Source organism: Wyeomyia smithii, chromosome 2 (genome assembly GCF_029784165.1).
Source record: "Wyeomyia smithii strain HCP4-BCI-WySm-NY-G18 chromosome 2, ASM2978416v1, whole genome shotgun sequence".
Classification (NCBI taxonomy): Eukaryota; Metazoa; Arthropoda; class Insecta; order Diptera; family Culicidae; genus Wyeomyia; species Wyeomyia smithii.
This window is the reverse complement of record NC_073695.1, coordinates 262,782,642-262,796,307: the sequence shown is the minus strand read 5'-3', so window position 1 is coordinate 262,796,307 and position 13,666 is coordinate 262,782,642. Positions and strand designations below refer to the sequence as shown.

At 40.6% G+C, this 13,666-nt stretch overlaps 1 protein-coding gene across 3 annotated transcripts in view; it reads right to left on the bottom strand.

Annotated features, from left to right (window-relative positions):
- Positions 1 to 13,666, bottom strand: part of LOC129723352 (SOX domain-containing protein dichaete) — a 189,475-nt gene that overhangs the window by 122,850 nt on the left and 52,959 nt on the right. For all 3 annotated transcript variants that reach the window (XM_055677530.1, XM_055677529.1, XM_055677531.1), the window contains exon 2: positions 3,533 to 3,889. In XM_055677530.1, coding sequence (XP_055533505.1) covers positions 3,533 to 3,804 — 272 coding nt within the window. In that variant the 5' untranslated portion in view covers positions 3,805 to 3,889. The remainder of the gene's footprint in view (positions 1 to 3,532; positions 3,890 to 13,666) is intronic.

Sequence of the window (13,666 nt, the reverse complement as noted above, 5' to 3'; positions counted from 1 at the left end):
ATACGGGTGTTTCTGCTTCCGCTCCGCAGCAAACACACATCTGATCAAACTGGAGCGAATACAATATCGTTGTTTGCGTATCGCCTTAGGTTGCATGCAATCGACCCATACGATGAGTTTGGAGGTCTTAGCTGGAGTACTACCATTAAAAAACCGCTTCTGGAGCCTGTCTTCTCGTATTCTTATCGAATGTGAGGTCTTGAACCGTTCCGTGATTGAAAATTTTGAAAGGTTAATTGAACTTAATTCTCAAACCCGTTTTATGACATTGTATTTCCATCACATGTCCCAAAATATTAACCCTTCTTCGAATATTCCAAATCGTGTCGACTTATCAAATACTTCTGATTCTACTGTGTTTTTCGATACATCCATGATAGAAGAAACTTGTGGAATCCCGGATCATTTACGCGTGCAGCAGATCCCTAAAATTTTTTCCAATAAATATCGAAACATCAACTGCGACAATATGTACTACACTGACGGATCACTTCTTGATGGGTCCACTGGCTTCGGTATCTTCAATAACAATTTAACCGTCCCCCATAAGCTCGATAATCCTGCTTCTGTTTACTTCGCAGAATTAGCTGCAATTCAGTACACCCTAGGGATTATCGAAAAAATGCCCACGGACCATTATTTCATCTTTACGGACAGTCTCAGTTTCATTGAGGCTCTCCGATCGATGAAAGATGTTAAGCACTCTCCGTATTTCCTGGGGATGATACGGGAACATCTGAGTGCTTTATCCGAAAAATCGTTTCAGATTACCTTAGCGTGGGTCCCTTCTCACTGCTCGATACCGGGTAATGAGAAAGCGGACTCTTTGGCTAAGGTGGGCGCTTCAAACGGTGAAATTTATGAAAGACCAATTGCTTTTAATGAATTTTTCGCATTTGTACGTCAGAATACGATCATCAGTTGGCAAAATTCTTGGACCAGAGGGGAATTGGGAAGGTGGTTACATTCCATAATCCCCAAAGTATCGACGAACCCGTGGTTCAATGGGTTGGATGTAGGTCGGGATTTCATTTGCGTGATGTCCCGGCTTATGTCCAATCACTATAGATTTGACGCGCATCTCCGTCGTGTTGGGCTCGGGGAAAGTGGTATCTGTGCCTGTGGTGAGGGTTATCACGACATAGAACATGTGGTTTGGTCATGCCCTGTACACCGTGACGCCAGGTCTAGATTAATAGCTTCCCTGCAGACCGAAAGTAGGCAGCCGGCTGTTCCTGTTCGTGATGTCTTGGCGAGCCGTGACCTATCCTACATGTCCCTTATATCCGTTTTCCTGAAATCCATCCACGCCCCAGTTGAATCCTATTCCCTTCCGCCTACATCCAACCAAACGACAAGAACACGTTAAGACCCCGGATTCGGAAACAGCAACTAGACCCGCACGATACTCTCAGGTCCCGAGGGAGACAACCCAATATGCCAGTCCGTAATATCTTGACCCAGCAGCGGAACATATTCAATATGCTGCTTACCTATGGCGATGGAAAACCATCAAACAACAAATCAGTGCTTTTAATGCAAAACATTGTAGCTTTAAGTTTAAGCTTTAAGATTTAGTTGAAGCTCGTAGTCGGCAGCGAGGATACAAAATTTGCTTTTAGTTATTAAGATACTTTAGAAAGTAAGCTACCAGATATAATTGGCGCCGTTAAACATTGAATTGTTTTTGTGCCGTGTCAAATAAACTATAGATGAAGAAAAAAAAATAAAAATTCCGTAGTCCAACGTGGTCGTGTCTTGTATGTCACCCTACTAGTTTTTTGTTTACTGCAACCAGTAACTTTTGATCCTTTTTTGCATTGCCCGCACGTTTCTTGCTGTTCGCCCTTTTTTTTTCTTTTTACAGTGTCACTTATTGTAAAGTTATTCGCTACGTGGTATTGTGCTTATATTCCACCAGACTTGTCGCTCTCTTATCTTCTCCATCGACATCTCAAGCAAGTTATTAGGAAGTTTTATATTCAACTCTGTAAAATTGCGGCTGTGAGACTCCCCAATCTGCTACCATCGAACAGGATAAAATTTTTATTGTCGTCTTTCCAAGCCGCAACACCTTACAATGTGTTAGTTTTTTGCGTCACTAAGAACTTCATCAGTTCAGTTCCGCTGTTTGCCAACGAGATTCATGTTTTGTACGCTCGTGCGACATAAGGAACAAAATCTCTTTGTGTCCTGCGGAACTGGGAAAATAACATAACTTGAAAAAGAGAAGGGAACGCGAACAAAAAGCTAACTTGTGATTGATTGGGTGCTGCTTCTCCAAATGATTAGCAGGTCATTTTTCAACAGGTGCAATTGCAATTGCATTGAAAAAAACACGCTAATCATTATTCTAAAAGTTTGGGTGAAGACCTATCAAACAAGACATTTGTGTTTAAGATCTGTTTAATGAAAGTAACAATACACGCATTTAAAACGGCACATGGCACATATGATACTTCAGCTATGCCATCCTGTTCTCAATTTTAGAAGCGAGCTGGTTATTTGAAAGTTTTCCACAGAATGAATACAAAAATGATTGATTTGCAACTTTTCATAAATTTACTATTGAAAAGATGTGTCTATCATACCACAAATTTAGATCAACCTTCACATTTCGATCATATGGTATTTTATGTAGTTCTGTGTGGCTTTACGCACCATTTTGATTGTTTGATATTTTTGACACCTTTAATAGTTTATAAAATTTTCGACAGTTGTTTAGAAATGACATTTTTTAAAATTTTGACATTTTTGAGATTTGTCTAGTTGAACATTTCTTGCATTATTGCACTTGACATTTATATCTCTTCATATCTTTATTTTTTTACATTACTTTCATTTTTACATATTGATTACCAAGTAATTATTGAATACTTTTTCAAGTTCTGGAAATTACAACATCATTATAACCGTTTTAAAATTGTTTATCATTTGTGATTTTTTGTGACTTCTGGAGTGTTGTGTTGGTGTTTTTACTCAGAAGTATTTAGGTATTTAAGAGTGCGTATTATACTTCACAATTCCTCTAACGATGAATTTGCGTGTCATTTATTGTGTAGTGACTCCAGCGTAACACTTTTATACTGGTATTGTTTGCTTTAGTTTTCAAGCTGTACCAGAAAATCATTTTTCTGCATCGCCTAAAAAGTGTAGGCGTATTGTTTCAAGAATTGATTTATCATTAATACATTAGCTCAATACTGTTGCTAATGGTTGGATAAATAGCGTTATTTTATAACTGTTTCATTTACCATCATGTAATTCTTGGTTGTGGTGTTTTAAAAATTGAAAATCATACGTAATACCTACATAAATTATGATTTTAAATGTACAAAAAAAAGATTAAACGGTAATAAAAAAAAATCATAATAAAATGAGAAACTGCAACATTTTCTTGAGGTGTATTGCTTCTAAGCGGCAATCTTCAGAATACAGAAACCCACAAAACTTCGGCCTCTATTCGAACCCCTCCCCTTTCGCCCTCCTCCTCCCGGACTAGCCAGCGGGGCCAGCACGAGTCCCAACTCACCCGTTGCTGTTGGCGGTTCCGTTCAGCAGACCACCGACGTTTTGGTGCAGGTTGGCGGCGGCCGCAACCGCGTGTGCCGCCGTCGTCGAACCACTCTGGGAACCGTGCAGGGCGTTCACAGATGACGCCGCATGCAGATTCTGGCTGTGCAGATTAAGCGAGTTCAGTGCGGCGTGCGATGATTGATTCGTGAGACTCTGCGAGGTCGGTATCGACAGCGGATGGGACAGCGATAAGCCCGGTATCGACAGTGACGGTATCCGATCCATCATGTTTGCTGGCACCTGAACACCGGGGCGGTACGGCTTGGATTAGGCAAATCTTCCGTTCGTCGTCGGTTTCGGGTTTGTAAACTTTCTGGAAAGAAACGAACAGAAATTTTTATTTTTTTCGTGAACTTCATTGAACCAGGAACAGCTGGATTGAATGATAGAGTTTTAAGACCCGTCGTACATATACGGACGGCCAGGGAGAGGGAACGGTCGAAATAGAACTGCTGCCCGTCGGAACAATGTCACAACAACAACGCTGGATTCGAAAAGAGCAATTTTCCCGAACAGCATGGCTCTACACCGAATTGGTTGATTATCTCGGATGGCTACTCATGCTGCCGGTCGCCGTTGTCAGAGATGATCTACTGCCGCTTTTTGATTTGTGCCGAAAATGGGGTTTAAAATTGTTGCCAACGGGGGGTCTTTCATAGTTGCTGCTACTTGTGTTTCGCTATGAGTTCCGACGTATTGTACTGCTGGCGGGTTGTGCTTTATTTTTCGCTGCGTTACTGTCCTATTTTACGTCAGAATATTATCGTCATGATGACATTGCTCAAAGCTCGATCCTAGATTAATTTTAATCTATTCAACGTCAATTGAGGTGAACATTTAATAGCTTTTATCTCCCACAGCAAACATTTCTATGTATGCAACATGAATTCACAAGGAGGTCAGAAGCAGAACTCGGAATTGTTCTCGAGAATTTCCAAGAAACGCGTCATGCTGTTTCGATTTTCATCAGATTTATATGTTCGGGATTAATCACTTGAACCTCCGGTCCACGATTGAATCACATCAATTTTACCTCGTGAGCTTCTGCGTTCGAACGGCCGAGACGACCGCAGGTCGCTATTTTTCATAATTCCTCATTTAATTACCGAAATTCCGAAAAGACAATAAAAATGTGTTGGAAAACCGATTTTTAACGGCCTCATTTGAATATAAAATGATTTCGCTTCTTTTTTCGAGTCTCGCGGGAAGCGATAATAAAAACCGGGAGGATTAAATCCCACTTCCCCTGCTGCTGCTGCCACACCCTCCCGCTCGATTGATCAATTTTCAGAGGGAAGTTCATAAGTAAAGTCTTGGTCTGTTGGCCGATCGGACCAAGCCAAACAAAGGACCGAAAAGAATTCTTATGAATTTATAATCAGTGGATGATAAATTCGGTTCCTAATTTCGGTACCCCCTGCTGGGAGAGCACCCGCGGACGGGAGTCACATAGCAGCTTATCGGTTGCGGTGACAAAGCCTAGCCGGGGATGAGCGCGACGTGGAATTGTAAACCAGCAGCGGGCGAGCTTTTGGACTATTGCTGGAGTGATTGTTTCTCTTATATCATAACTGTTACACTTGGTGGAGTTTTTCCTGTAAGTACTTGGAATAATTTTAAAATTATAATTGTTTCTTTGCTTAAAGTGTCGATGTCCATTTTTTGCTCAATGTTTTAAATCGTTTTCGTTTTTAAATTTTATACAAAGTTTTGTAGTATCTCTTTTTGCACATGAAATGTAACGTAAAGTTAGTAACTACCAGAAAATACCAGAAAATGTAGATTTCGTCTAACTTTCTAGACCCAGAAAACAATGTTATCGAAAGTTTTTATAACATAAATCAAAAGATGCTTGATAACAGTTATAATAGGAAAAAGTAATAACGGTTTTTAACCGATAAAACAAATAAATCGAAAAGTTTGTATGGAGTTAATAAATTCAGCAGACAATGAAAGGTATATTAGCCTAGAGAATGGACACTTGAGCCTTGCCTAGCATTGTAAAGTGTCATGGAACCCAGTATACAGTTCATTCTCATAATTGGCCAGCTATAAAATAAAATATATCAGCAAATCCATGCAAAAAAGGCCAATTCGAAAATGATTTGCTGCGATCATACTCCAAACCGCTACAGTTGTTCTTTATTGATAAATTTTAGACTAGTATTTTTTTTGTTTGGCCATTAAAGTGACTGCACTTGGTACGAAACGAAGTTTGCCAAACCTCAACCTCAGTAGGCACGACTTTCAGCTAAAAAACGTCTGCGGATTTTTCTGCTGCAGTTCTTGTCTAACGTTACCAATGTTCCGAGGTACACAAATTCGCCAACCACCTCAAACTCATCTCTGTCGATCACTACACTACTGCCTATGTGAGTTTTATCGCGCTCGGTTCCCCCTGCTATCAGATATTTGGTCTTCTTTCACCTTTAATTCAACCTTTCCTGTTTCACGTTTCAGTTTGCTGTACTGTTCAGCAACCGCCTCTACGTCTAATTCCGATATCAAAAGCGAACTACTAACTTGGGAAAGGCTAGAAATATCATCCCAATTGCAACAGGTACAGGGTTGTAGGCAAGCTAAAAAGTTAATCTATCCGAACCCCGGAAACGCCAGAAAGTTACTCAGTCTAAATCGTAATGAAAGAAAAAAATACATGCGCAAGAATGAGCTGTCGTACGCAACACAAGACAGTTTCTTTGCCTTGTGTAAGCTGTAGCTGTATGTGAGCTCTCATGAACAGCTCATGCATGAGGCCGTTAGAGTGAAAAGAGAGAAAAGTCGTCGGTATAGTGTCGCTCTCCAGTCATTATCCTAAGCTTGGTCTGCTGTCTTCGTTTTTGTTCGTATCGACTCGCGTTATGACGGGTCCTTTGCTTCAGCATCAATGCCCGCGCTGCATTCTTCTTGTCTAGAATCGTTTGAGCCGTTACGTCGATTCCTCCCGACCAATCCAACAGCACCTTCCGCTGCGTTGTTAATGGCTGCTTTCACAGAACTCTTGCAGTCGCCCAGAGGGACTTCGGTGGGCTCTCCCTTTTCCGACAGCGATGCTTCATGGCTTTGCGCGTACTCAGTAGCGACTTCGGGGAGTTTAGGTCGCTCCAGATCATATCGTAGCGAGTGACGGTAGCAATCATCAAGAGATAATAAATGTTTGCGCCACGATAGGATCGGCTGTCAATAATATCCGAGAAGTGCCTTCCGCCAATCGAAACGTGATCGATTTGTATTTTAGTCTGTTGTGGTGATATCCAGGTCATGTTCTTGGAGGCGACGAAGTCAATGAGTCGAAGGCCATTTTCTTTCGTGAACCAGTGAGCGCTGAGCTTTCCAATACCCGGTCTGAACTCCTCCTCCTGACCAACCTGGGGTTGAGATCTCCGATAACGTTTTTGACGTCATGTTTTGGGCAGGATGCTCGCTCCAGCTGCGCGTAAAGGACGTCGATATCGGCAAGAAACGGCCTCCGATTCTCAGCTTGCACATTCTGTTGTCGATTGACTAAAAAAATTAATAAACTTGCAGTTCCCTGATCCGAGTTTTACCTTTGTTATACTAAACAAAGGTTATAAAATTGGTCCAAAAACGCAAAATAGATCCAAGATCCGGAGGGCCGAATCGTATGTACCATTCGACTCAGCTCGACGAACTGAGCAATGTCTGTTCGTGTGTATGTGTGTGTATGTGTGTGTGTGTGTGTATGTGTGTGTGTATGTGTGTGTATGTGTGTGTGTATGTATGTTGTCTGTATGTATGTGCCGCAAAAAAATAACGCACCTTTCTTACAGAACGCAATATCCGATTTTGATGATCTTATACGCAAACGAAAGCTACTGTGGTCCCCCAGAATGCTACGTAATGGATTTTTTATTATTGGCTTAGATTTTGAGATATTGATCATATAGTATTTGTTATATGAGACATTTAACTTTTAAGGCAAACGGAGGGCCATGTGTTGTATACCGATCGACTCAGATCGACGAACTGAACAATTTCTGTATGTATGTGAATGTGTGCCTGTATGTATAGATGTGTAAATATGTTGTTTATATGTGTAGTATATCAAAATCGAACAAAAAAAAAAATAACAAAAAAACACCCTTCTTACAGTACGCATATTCCGATTTTGATGTTCGCATCCTCAAATGAAAGCCCCGGAGCTCCATGAAAATCATACTGAGTGCGATTTTTTATTGGTTGCTTGAACTGTAGCGTTTTGACCAAAGTATGTTTTAGACATGGGATATTTTACTTTCTGGATAATTTATCTCTCTCTCCATGCTTTTCCTTCTTCTCTATTCCTCTTTTTTCGTATCGCTATTTATTTCTCAAAGGAAAGCAACAATCATCGACAACTTTGCATAATTTTTACACTTTTCGTAGTGCGTCTTAACTGGTGTAAATAAATTAATTTTAGAGCAAATTGCAATGCTTACTTAGCTTCTTTTCTTGCTTGCGAAGCTTCCGTCCACACTTTCTTTAAAATATATAATCAATTGTACGTTGAACCCAGATTTGCGAAAAATAAGAAGCTTTCACAGCTTTCGGGGAGCATTGAAGCAAAACCTGATCCCACAGTGTGCAAATGTAACACAATTAGCGATGCAGATATTGCAGATATTGCAGATGCAGAAAACATAAAAAATTCGCTGTTCTGTTTGCAATGCTACGTTTTGAACAGCTGGAAAAATTTTCAGTTGAACTTTTATTTGATGTTTAATATTAAGTTCTAAATATACTTTTAACTCGTGATCAAGAATTTAAAAAATTGTGAACATCGAGATGCAATCATTTGTAGTTTGGATGAAACTGAAGCAACTTTACATGGCTATACACGTTTACTAGTGTGCGCAGGAGGAAAGTCACTTATTCCTATGATATGATACACTACGCTCATATAAGATATAAATATTGGTTTCTAATTTAAGATTTAAGACATTTGTTATTCCATTTCTCGTTATCGCAGGAAGTTTTATAAAGTCTTTATTTCGGATTTTATCGTACAGCCTAGGCCTTCGAAAAGAATAATGTTCTCGTCTACACTCCGAAAATCCAAATCTCTCAAATGTCGCGAAAACCTTCATTTTCAGATTATGCATTTGATATAGAATTAAATTGACAACTTTCGTCAATGGTTATATTTTTTTCTTTAAAATGCTGATCTGAGGTTAGTAGAAGTTTGCTTCCATTCGTAAAAAAGACTTGATGCTTATTCATAATTCTAGGTCCTGCAATTTCTGAAAATAATGCGAATGTGGTATTCAATTAAAAAATACGAATGTTGACTGGGAGGCAGCGTATGATACAGTCGACCGATACCAGCTACGGCAAATAATGCACGTCTACGTTTTCCCGGATGAACTGACACGACTTATCTAAGCTACCTTAGACCGAGTGATGTGGTACGTGTGCGTGTCGGGAACACTCTCGAATCGCTCCGTAGCGCGCAGAGGGTTGAGACAAGAAGATGGATGAGCCTGCACGTTGTTCAACATTGCCCTTGAAGGTGTAATCCGACGAGCGGGCATTGAAACGAAAGGGACGATTTTCAGCAAAAGTAGTCAACTCATAGGCTTCGCAGACGACCTGGACATTATAACGAGAAACTCAACGACGGCGGTGGCAATCTACGCCGGACTGAAAGTGGAAGCTGGAAGAGTTAGACTTAATGCGTTACCGAAGAGTCCACCGCTAGAATGAAGCTAGATAAAGTTCAATGACTTACGTGCATTGCTATAACAGGAGCAATGAAAAGCACCCCGTCAAAAGCTATTGATGTAATTCTTCATCTGCTGCCGTTGTACGAATACTATCAACTAGAAGCAGAAAAGAGTGCCTTGAGGCTAAAAAAAAACAAAAACTATCTTGTCAGGTTACCTTGTGAGTCACCTGACTATACTGAACTTTTTTAAAAGAGGGCTAGTGATAAGTATGAATGGAGACTGGATGGTACAAAAACTTGTGCAAAAATCTTCGGCACTGGAATTAATGTTAATGTAACTCACAGTTTATCGGCCCAGAACCTTTCTGTGGTATATCGAACTGTGCAGTAAAAATGGAGCTTCAACGCTGGAAGGAACAAAAGGTGATAACCAATTGGTTGGTTGTCGAAAAGTGTTCCCAATCTAAATGAGTTATAACACCAAACGAGATTCATTCGAGAAAGCTTCTTGAGCTCAACAAAAGAGCTCTTTGTACATACGTTGGCCTAGTAACGGGGCACTGTCCGAGTAGATATCATTTAAAGAACATTGGCTGGGTACAGGATGATATCTGTCGCTTTTGGAACATTGAAAGCGAGACATCGGAGCATCTGCTGTGCAGTTGTAGTGCATTATTTAAACGCTGATCAAGGTTTCTTGGCAGTGGCTGTTTACAGCCTAAAGAGATTTGGTCCTCGAATCGTGTGACGGTGATTGGCTTCATAAACCATATTTTACCTGACTGGGAGCGTGTCAGTGCACGTACCTAATCACTCAACAATAGTGGTCATTGTATTTTGCAAGGGGACACGTATAGCAACTGACTGGGATATATTACAAAAGTTCACATCAATGGACAACGTAATTCCCCAACAAAAAAATGCGGATAAAACCAAGTATACGAAAGGAAGAGGCTCGAAAGAAACCAACATTCGCCCCCCACGGACGGTGATCATGGATGGCGACGAACTCGAAGCGGTAGAGGAGTACGCATAATTCTATAAATCTCTGGCATAAATCTCTGGTAACCACTAGAGCATCCATTTCCCGACTGTTTTTTTTAGCTTCCCGGGATTCGGGAAATATAAAAATGATTTCCCGGGAAATCCCGGAATCCCGGGAAGTAAAGGAAATTTTGAAATTTTTGAAAGAAACGTAAACTAACTGCGATTCATTTAATTTGGGAATTAATTTTTGTCACATATAATGAGAAAAGGAATCGAATTCCTAAAACAATATAAAAAAATGATCATTTCTCGAAAAATTTAATAAAGTTCATTAGTTTGGCTGGTAATTTTTGTTTCACAAACTGCATCAACAAAGATCCTGTAGGATGACTACTTAGCTTCGACACTTTACGAGGACTTGGGTTTGTAGTTACCGCCTCTTCAGAGGATGGTCGTTTTACGGTGATTTTGAGCAAGCTCTCCAAGTGTTGTAAAAGGCCACTGGTAGATGAACCCTTGCACGAGAGTTGCTGTGAACATTTCAAGGATTGCGCTTCGTTATCGCCGGGAACCTTCTTGAAATATTGCAAAACTCCTGCCATTTCTGCAATAATGAATGGTTATCTGTAATAATAGATTCGAAACTGCTGCTGGATGACAGACCAACCTTTTTCAATATGATTATTCTCGACTTGTTGTTTACGGCGGTGACAAACTAATAAATTTTTTCATTCACGTGCGGAATCTCTTATTAGAAGTTCTGTTTGTTCCCTTGTTTGTGTACTTCGTCTGCTGCAATCAAACTTACAAACTACAATCGCTTGTGTACGTCCTTTTATATGCGCTGATCCTATTTTCCTCAGTCTCGTCCTCGCGTGGTGATACAATGGCGATCTTTTATTTGTGCAAGGAGTTCGCCTACTTCTTGCGTCTTCGCGCGAGGATGAAATGATGAATGAATTGAGTGCGTTGGTGTAGGGTATATTGCTCTTCTCAATCGCATTTCTTATGAACTACGATCACTTGTGCAAATCCTTTCATATTCTACTTTCCCGCGCAAGCATTTCTCCTACTCCTTGCGTGATGATGAGTTGATGAATAATCGCATTTCCTATAAACTACGATCACTTGTAAAAGTCCTTTCATATTCTACTTTCTCCAATCTAGTCTTTGTGTTTTGGAAGAATGGTATTTTTCGAATCGTCGCATAATGATGAAGTAAATGTGCGTTAAATGTCAACTAATGGGCAAATCGCATTTTTTACACGAATCAAAATATATTTGAGAAAATAAAAGTCATTCATGAGCACATGGCTATACAATTTCATTCACCATTGCACAACAGTGTACAGAGTCTGTAATTTTATATCGATTTTTCAATATTTCTTATTGAAGAAAATACTTCCCGGGATTTGAATAACTATTTCCCGGGATTCGGGAATTCCGGGAAATTGAAATTTCCCGGGAATCCATCCCGGGACGTCCCGGGTAAGACGCTCTAGTAACCACCGACAAAAGCACAAGTAAGGAGGTATTCAAGCTGGAAATCGAGCCTACTTTGCCCTTCGCAGGACGCTTCGATCCAGGAGCATCGCCGCCGTATGAAACTGACGATGTAAAAATCCATAATTAGTTCTCTATGGACTCGAAACCGTGACGCTGCTCACGAACGACATACGCGCACTGGCCGTATTTGAAAGGCAAGTGTTGGGAAAATATTTGGTGGAGTACGAAGCGAAAGCGGAGAGTGGCGTAGGCGTATGAACCACGAGCTGCAGTGAAAGTCGGGAGACTACGATGGGCCGGGCATGTCGCGAGGATGCCGAACGACATTGCGATAAAATCGGTTCTTTTCAAGGACCCTACCGGCACCAGGCTAGAATCGTTAAAAACCTGTCCACGTGGTATGTAGATGGCCCCTAATACACACAAAATTGTAATGTTTCGGTAGACTTCGATTTTTGGGCAAACGATAAGTTTTGGAACGCTCAGAAAACCGCTGGCAACTTTCACGAGTCAGTGCGTATCAAAAGCTCGTGCATCCCTAATCACCGTCAGCAACCGAAACAGCCAACAGCGAGCCTCGTTGCAACAGAATTTACTGACGCTGGTACCAGTAACGTGGAACCGAATGCATATGATTGAAACCAGAGTCGTCGTTAAATGCAAAATGTTTTAAACAAATCCAATTTCTTTTTAATTGTTATTGATTCGATGTTGTTTTTGAATGACATGATAGTGAATCGGGTTCATGATAGTGAATCGATCAGTTCACATTTGCATTACCCTAGTCAATAACAAGTTCATCAGTATTGATTACTGATTGCACTGCTTTAACGATAGCAGCATCACTCTGAAAAATATTACCAATGCCAGTACAAATCATCATGGCAATACTAGCACCGGTTAATACTTCAAGAGTGTTTTGATTTTGAGCTGTCCAATACATTGAACATTCGCTAGAGCACCAAATGCGTTATGAACAACACACATTCGTTGTTCTGGGTCCGAAACAGTACAAAAGACGCTCTAGAAAGACGCAATGTTGATGTGGTTACGCACAGTCCAACTTTTGCGTGAATGATAACAAAAAAAAAAATACAAACGGTTGCGTATTCATTGATTTGGTTGGAGAATACTAAAACTAAAAAAAAAAGATAGAGTGAATTCGTTTGGTCATAAAATAAGCAACCATCGCTTGTTATTTTGAAATGTTCCAAGTGGTATAGAAATTTTTTGTGCTTACACGCAAAAGTTGGATGGTGCGAAACTAGTACAAAATTGTGCGTTTTTAGCGCAATTGTTGATGTAATTCGGAGCCTGTACAATGATTGCGTGTTGGACATAACGCAATTAATGCTCTAGCGTTTCTCCAATGTATTTGGCAGCTCCAAACTACTACACCTAAACAATTCCAACTGGTATCAAGCAGCATTGCAAAGCGAGCGAGAAGCAAAACCTTTCTCATTCTTTCTGCTTGAGGACGAGACATATGCTACGCTTTTCAAGTCTTTTGCCCACACGCTTTCGAGATACTTTTTCTTCTTCATGCATTCCTCTGAATAGCAGCAAGCACGCATCGACAGTATGAGTGAGACTAACAACACTGGCATCTAGTATGTACACCCGTACACCCGTGCTGTCTCGCTCATTTCGTAAAGCGACGAGACATCGTCTTGCGCGCCGCAACCCGAACCGAAAAAGAAGCGAAAAAGCAACCTGCAAATTATATGTGACGTGTCTAGTCTCGTCGCACGTACATGGAAAATCTACGAGCAAGAGAGAAAGAGCAGTCACTAATACACTCGATGTGAGAAATAAAGTGTCGGTATATGATACATATTCTGATTTCAATCTATGTCAATGTATTCGCAGTACAACTGTTGCGTTATGCGTTTCACACATTTATTGTGCGATTTCTGTGCAACATTTGTGCGA